The sequence below is a fragment of the Parus major genome, chromosome 25LG2, assembly GCF_001522545.3.
Source record: "Parus major isolate Abel chromosome 25LG2, Parus_major1.1, whole genome shotgun sequence".
NCBI lineage: Eukaryota > Metazoa > Chordata > Aves > Passeriformes > Paridae > Parus > Parus major.
The window spans coordinates 685,257-691,632 of record NC_031794.1 but is presented as its reverse complement, the minus strand read 5'-3'; the positions used below and the strand labels follow the sequence as shown (position 1 = coordinate 691,632).

Here is a 6,376-nt window from a genome sequence, read left to right as displayed (position 1 = left end):
GGGGGTCGGGGGGCCGAGAGCGAAGGGGGCGGGGGTCCGGCAGCTCCCGCGGGGGTCGCCGGGGGTCCCGGCCATGAAGAGGATGTTCTCCTGCTCCAGCTCGCAAGTGACGGTGAGTCCCGGGAGGGAACGGGGGGCCCGTGCCGGCTGCAATCCCAGTCCCGGTCCCGGTTCTGGTGCTGGTCCCGATGGCACCTGCAGTCTGAGCCTCACTCCCAGCCTCCAGCCCGGATTCATCCCCGATCCTGACCCCAATGCAGCCCCCAGCTCCCACGGGCTCGTCCCCAGCCCTGGCCCCGCTGCCGGTGCCGCCGCCCATCCCGGCTCCCGGTTCCCGTTCCCAGACCCGGGTCTCGGTCCCTGCTCCCGGTGGCGGTCCCCGGTCCCAATCCCAGTCCCCGGTGCTGGTGTCACCCCCGCCCGGTGCCACGCTGGAGCCCAGCCCGGCTCGGTGGCACTCGCCAAACCAGCCGGGCGGGCACAGGCCGGGACACGCTGCGGCCTCTCCGCCCCTCCCGGCTCCGCGGGGCTCCGGGATCCCTCACGGAGCGGGGAAACTGAGGCAGGGGATGCGTGAGGGGAGCCACGCTGGGGGGGGGTGTGGATCCTGTCCCGGGCTGGGGGTCCCGCCCAGGGTTTGGGGTCCCGAGCTGGATGTGGGGTCCCACCCCCGCAGATGGAGAGCTGGACGCGGCGGGACCAGAAGCTCCTGGACGCGGTGACTCGCGGGGACGTGGCCCGGGTGGCCGCCCTGGCCGCCCGCAAGGCCGCCCGCCCCGCCAAGCTCAACGCCAGGGGACAATCCGCGTATGTCACCGAGGGGGGACACGGGGGGGGTCCCGGGGGGGCCGCACGGCTCACGGCCACCTCTCGCCCCCCCAGGCTCCACCTGGCCGCGGCCCAGGGTCTCACCGAGTGCCTGACGCTGCTGCTGGAGCACGGGGCCCCCGCCAACGAGACCAACGATGACGGTAGGTGGGGACACCTGGGACACCTTGGGGACACCTGGGGACACCTGGGACACCTGGGGACACCTGGGGTGTCCTTTAGGGGAGCGGTTGTCCTCCGGGATGTCCCCAGCGCCCGTCCCGTCCCCACAGGCAGCACCGCCCTGCACTTGGCCACCATCGCCTGCCAGCCCCAGTGCGTGAAGGTGCTGCTGCAGGTACGGAGAGGGACGGGAACGGGACGGGAATGGGAACGGGAATGGGAATGGGAACGGGAACGGGAATGGGAATGGGAGTGGAATGGAGCTGGGGGTGAAAACAGGGATGGAGCTCAGGATAGAGACAGGAATAAGCACATGGATGGGGATGCAGAGGAGGATGAGGATGGAGGTGAGGATGGGAACAGGGCTGGGCTGGGGTCCAGCGCCGTTCCCATCCCGGGAGTCCCTTCCCGCTGTCCCCCCAGCACGGAGCCAACGAGCGCCACGTGGACGGGCAGAACCGGACACCGCTGCACTGGGCCGGTGAGGGGGGGGACCCGGGGACACCCCGGGACGCGGGGGACACCAGAGGTCCCCCAGAGCCCGGCAGTGACACCGACCCCTGCAGCCTCCTCGGGCTGCGCCTCCAGCGTCCTCCTGCTCTGTGACCACGAGGCCCCGCTGGACACCCCCGACACTGTGAGTGGGGACAGGGGGACAGCGGGGCGTGGCGGGGGACAGCGAGGTCACCCCGCGTGTCCCCCCAGCACGGCCAGACCCCGCTGATGCTGGCGGCGCGGGGGAACCACGCGGCCGTTTGTGCCCAGCTCCTGCGGCGCGGGGCCGAGCCCGGGCTGGCCGACAGGGACGGCAGGTGGGTGACAGGGGACACTGGGGACACTGGGGACACTGGGGACACTGGGGACATCGGTCCCAAGGGTGTCACCGCTGCGGGGGGATGGGGGTCACCTGTGCCCCCCTGCCAGCGCTCACTGTCCCCTTGTGTCCCCGTGTCCATCCGTGTCACCCACGGCTCAGGACGGCGCTGGAGCTGGCGCTGGCTCACGGCAGCCGGGAAGTGGCCGAGCTGCTGCAGGGCCACAAGAGGGACAAGGACACCGGGAATGGCACCGGGAACGGCACCAGGAATGGCACCGGGAATGGCACCGGAAAGGTCCCGCAGCACGGGAGGAGAGGTGAGACCTCCTGGAGCGCCCCCAGAAAAAGGAAAAAGCGGGGGAAATGTCACAGTGTTGTCACAGTACGGCTGGCCCGGGCTGTAACACAAATGCAGCTCGGGTGGGCCAGCTCACGGCTGAACATATCCCTGGATCGGTTCAGCCCCATCCCGGCTGAGCAGAAAGCGCAGGAATGGCCGGGGAGCCGGGCAGGGACAGAAATGTCAGAGGTGTCAGGCCCGGGAGGTTGGAATTGGGGATTTCAGTCAGCTCTGGGTAATAAACGAGGCTGGTTTGTCTCAGAGCGCCAGTGTGGAGCTCTGTCTCCCCACCCACTGCACGGTACAGGGAAATGGGGAGAAAACAGGGGGAAATTGGAAAAAACAGGGACAAATCGGGGAATCGGGGTTGTGTTTTTCCTCCCAGCAGAGAATGGTGCTGGACAGGTGGGAATCCAGGGCGAGGAGGAGGAGGAGGAGGAGGAGCGGGACGGACGCGCTGCCCGGCGGCTGCGGGAGGAGCTGGCGAGGAAGACTCTGGAATGCCGGCGGCTGGAGGAAGCTGCCGAGGGCATCCGGCGGCGGCTGCGGGAGCTCGTGCGGCTCCTGCCGGGGCGGGATGAGGGTGAGGATGAGGAGGATGAGGAGGAGGAGGATGACGGCGCCTGCCTGGAGCTCCTGGCCCGGCGCGTGGCGGAGCTGAGGAAGAGGACGAGGGATGAAGAGTGGGAAGGAGGACACGGCAGCGCCGAGGCTCCGGCGCTGATCCCGTTCCTGGCCTGGCTGGGAGAGGAGTGCTCCAAAATGCGGGAAGCAAAGGCCGGCGCCTTCTCCCGGAGCCAGGAGCTGCGTCGGGAGGCGGAGGATTCCCTGCGGGACGAGGCCGAGGGCCGGAGCGCCTGGGAGCGGCTGGCGGCGGGGCTGGAGCAGGCGCTGGAGCACCAGGACCAGATCCATGCCAGGATACTCCAGGGATCCCAAATCCTCCTGGAAAAGCTCCGTGGGGAACCAGCGGCAGCGTGCCGGGGCGCAGGGAACGGCACGGAGCCGGCTCCGGGCGGGAAGGGCCGGGAGGAGATCCCGAGGGAGGCCGGGAGGATGGAGAAGGAGCTGCTGGAGCTGCGGGAGGGCAACGGGAAGCTCCTGTTGGAGCTGGCGCGGCTGGGCCGGGAGCGGGAGCGGCTGCAGCAGGAGCTGCGGGAGCTGCGGGATCCCGGGAAGCGGGACGAGGCCTGGCGGCTGCGCCGGGAGCTGCGGGCGCTGCGGGACGGGCTGGGGGCGCGGGTGCGGGACGCGGGAGGCGACGCCGGGGCCGGAATTCTCCGGGACCTGCACCGGAGGCTGGACGCGCTGGTGCAGTCCCAGCACGAGGCCCTGCAGCTCCTCACGGAGATGGAGGGAGAGGCCGGGGAAAGCCCCGGGAGCGGCGGGGAGGGCGGGATACCGGGAGAACCGGGAGCGGCGGTGGGTGCCGGCGCTCCGCAGGGCACGGAGCTCGGCACCGCCGGGGTCCCAGCGGAGCCGCCGGAGTCGGAGGCGGAGCGGTGGCGGGAGGCGGCGGCGGCGGCGGAGGCGAGGGCGGCCGGGCGGGAGCGGGAGCTGCGGGAGCTGCGGGGCACGGCCGAGGGGCTGGAGCGCAGCCTGGCAGCGCTGCGGGAGCGGGCGGCTCGGCTGGAGCGCGCCTGCCGGGACAAGGACGGGAAGGTGAGGAACGGGCTGGGAACGGGGACGGGACCTTCCCAGCACCATCCCATTCCCGTCAGCATCCTCCTCCCGTCCTTGTCCCCACTGCCGACACCTTCCCATCTTCCCCTCCCTCCCACATCCATCCCCATGTCCTTCCCATCCCCTTCCCAGCCCTTTTTCCACCACCATCATCCCTTTCCCATCCCTATCCCCATCCTGTTCCACCTCCCAGCCCCATTTGGGGGGACCTCGGGGAGTGAGGGGGGAACTGAGGGGGACTTTGGGGGCTGACAGGGACCAAGGGGGCTCTGGGGGGCGCTGGGAGCAACCAGCCCCCCAAATCTGCCCCTGACTTTGCCCCCCCAGCTGAAGCAGCTGCTGGCGGAGACGGAGAAACTCTCGGCCGAGGTGTTGGGGCTGCGGGGCCGGAGCGCCCGGCTCCAGCTCCAGCTGGAGGTGGGGACAGCGCCCGGTGTCACACGGTGTCACCCTCGGTAACCTCTTGTGGCTCTGAGTCACCCAGTGTCACCCTGTGCCCCCGCCAGGTCCAGGAGAAGCAGCACCGGGACACCGTGGCCGTGTACCGGAGCCACCTTCTCCAGGCTGCCCAGGTGGGACCCCCCGGCCCTGCCCGGGGTCTCTGGGGGTGGGGGCACCAAGGTGGGATCCTGGGAAAAGCCGCACTCCCTCCTCCGCAGGGATTCATGGACGAGGGCGTCCACGCCGCGCTGCTGCGGATCCTGCGGGCCGAGGCGAGAGCGGGGCCGTGGCATTAAACCGGGAAACTGAGGCACACACCTGGCCTGTGTCCCATTCCGTGTCCCCATCCCAGCAGCTCTGGGAAGGGGGTGTACCCTGCTCCATCCCCCTGGAATCCACTGGAAACCGCGGAACCCCCAGCTCATTCCTGGGCTCTTCATGTCTCCCCTCCAACACGGACTCGGATCCCGAGGGAAGCGCTTTATTCCCGCTCCCGCTGGCCGGGCCCCGCCCGCCACCTCCCCAGCGCGAATTTGGTGCCGGTGCTGACGCGCTCCAGGTCGGGGCCGTGGGCCGGGGCCCGGCGCAGGAGGATCCCGGTGGGAATCCGGGAGCTCCGGAAGCCGTCGGCGCTCAGCTCCGTGATCCTGGGACAGGGAATGGAGTCAGGGACGGGGCCATGGGGAGGTTGGACAGCCCCAGGTGCTCTCCAGCCTCGCGTCCCTGTCCCCACGGTGTCAGGAGCGGCTCACCCCACGGTGGCCGGCAGCTCTCCGGGCAATGATCCCGGTCCTGATCCCGGTCCCGGTCCCGATCCCTCGGCTCCATCCTCGGTGGCAGCGATGGCCTCCAGGACCGGAGGCTCCAGCCAGGCCACGGCGCTGACCTCACACGGGCTCGGACACAGCCGGGCCTGGGCATGGACCCCCGTGGAGGGAGGGACCCCCACAGGGGGGGGAGACCCCAACCTCGATAGGGACCCCCACCCTTGGAGGGACCCCACCCTCTGAGAGACCCCCATCCAGAGAGGGACTGTAACACCACGAGGGACCCCCCACCCACCGAGGGACCCCCTCGGGGGCGCTCCCCACCTGCAGCCGCTCGCGGGGCTCGGCCGAGCGCAGCCCCAGGTAGGTGACAATGTGGTGGCAGCGCGGTGGCCCCCAGCTCAGCGTGGGGGGGAACAGGGACTGTGGGGAGCAGGGGTGACCCGTGGGGCAGGGCGGGCACCTGGGGGTGTCACCCCCTGCCCAGCCCCGGGTGCGGGGAGGGGTCGTTACCTCCCAGAGGCCGAGCAGGCGCCACGAGAAGGTCCCGGGCTCCAGGCGCAGCCCCGTCTCCTCGGCCAGTTCCCGCAGCCCTGCGGCCACCAGCTGGGGGCTCGGGGTGTCAGGGGACACCTGTGTCCCCCGCACTCACCTGGACACCCCCTGCCCTCCCCACGGTGTCACCTCACCTCTTCTCCTGGCTCCAAGTGCCCACCTGTGTGGGGGGACAGGGCTCAGGGGACCCCAAAACACCTGTCCCCACCGGAGTGAGGGGTCAGGGGACCCCAGAGCTCCTGAGCCCCGTCCTCGCACTCACCTGGTGGCACCCAAACGTTGGGGAAGTGGCGCAGGGTGGTGGCCCGGCGGGTGAGCAGGACGTGGCCGCAGGCGGCCTCCAGCAGCACGGCCACCGCTGCGGCCACCCCCGGCTGTCCCCCCCGGCCACCCAGCGCGGCCCCTCCCAGCTTGGCGGGGCAGAACGGGGGTCTCTGCGGGGACAGGGGACGTCAGGGGTGCGATAGCTCCCTTGGGGGGGACACGGGGACCGGTGGCCCCGTGCACCTTGAGGACGGTGACGGTGGAGCCGGGGAAGGGGACATCGGAGATGAGGAAGCGGCCGCGCTCCAGCCCGCAGCTCACCAGGGCCACGTCCGAGTGTCCCGGGCAGAACACGCCGGTGACACTCTGCGGGGACACCGCGCCCGCTGTCACCGCACCGCGACAGCCGCGGGGACACCGCGCCCGCTGTCACCGCACCGCGACAGCCGCGGGGACACCGCGCCCGCTGTCACCGCACCGCGACGGCCACGACGCTGCAGCGGCCGCTCCCCCTCCCCC

At 71.0% G+C, this 6,376-nt stretch overlaps 2 protein-coding genes across 2 annotated transcripts in view; one reads left to right on the top strand and one right to left on the bottom strand.

Moving 5' to 3' along the window:
* The first annotated feature begins 676 nt into the window (after positions 1–676).
* ANKRD35 (ankyrin repeat domain 35) lies at positions 677–4,586 on the top strand. Its single transcript, XM_033519787.1, has 11 exons — positions 677–807; positions 883–971; positions 1,101–1,165; positions 1,414–1,471; positions 1,557–1,627; positions 1,696–1,802; positions 1,967–2,124; positions 2,533–3,809; positions 4,158–4,247; positions 4,337–4,402; positions 4,490–4,586. The coding sequence occupies exons 1-11, from the start codon at positions 677–679 to the stop codon at positions 4,565–4,567; spliced, it is 2,190 nt and encodes a 729-aa protein (XP_033375678.1). The 3' UTR covers positions 4,568–4,586.
* A 150-nt stretch (positions 4,587–4,736) lies between these two features.
* The window catches only part of NUDT17 (nudix hydrolase 17), a 1,937-nt gene continuing 297 nt past the window's right edge, over positions 4,737–6,376 (bottom strand). Inside the window, exons 2-8 of the mRNA XM_015650222.1 lie at positions 6,101–6,223; positions 5,856–6,027; positions 5,728–5,753; positions 5,552–5,644; positions 5,363–5,461; positions 5,024–5,184; positions 4,737–4,918 (exon numbers count right to left, since the gene is read on the bottom strand). Of these exons, the coding sequence (XP_015505708.1) occupies positions 4,753–4,918; positions 5,024–5,184; positions 5,363–5,461; positions 5,552–5,644; positions 5,728–5,753; positions 5,856–6,027; positions 6,101–6,223 (840 nt within the window). The 3' untranslated portion in view covers positions 4,737–4,752. The remainder of the gene's footprint in view (positions 4,919–5,023; positions 5,185–5,362; positions 5,462–5,551; positions 5,645–5,727; positions 5,754–5,855; positions 6,028–6,100; positions 6,224–6,376) is intronic.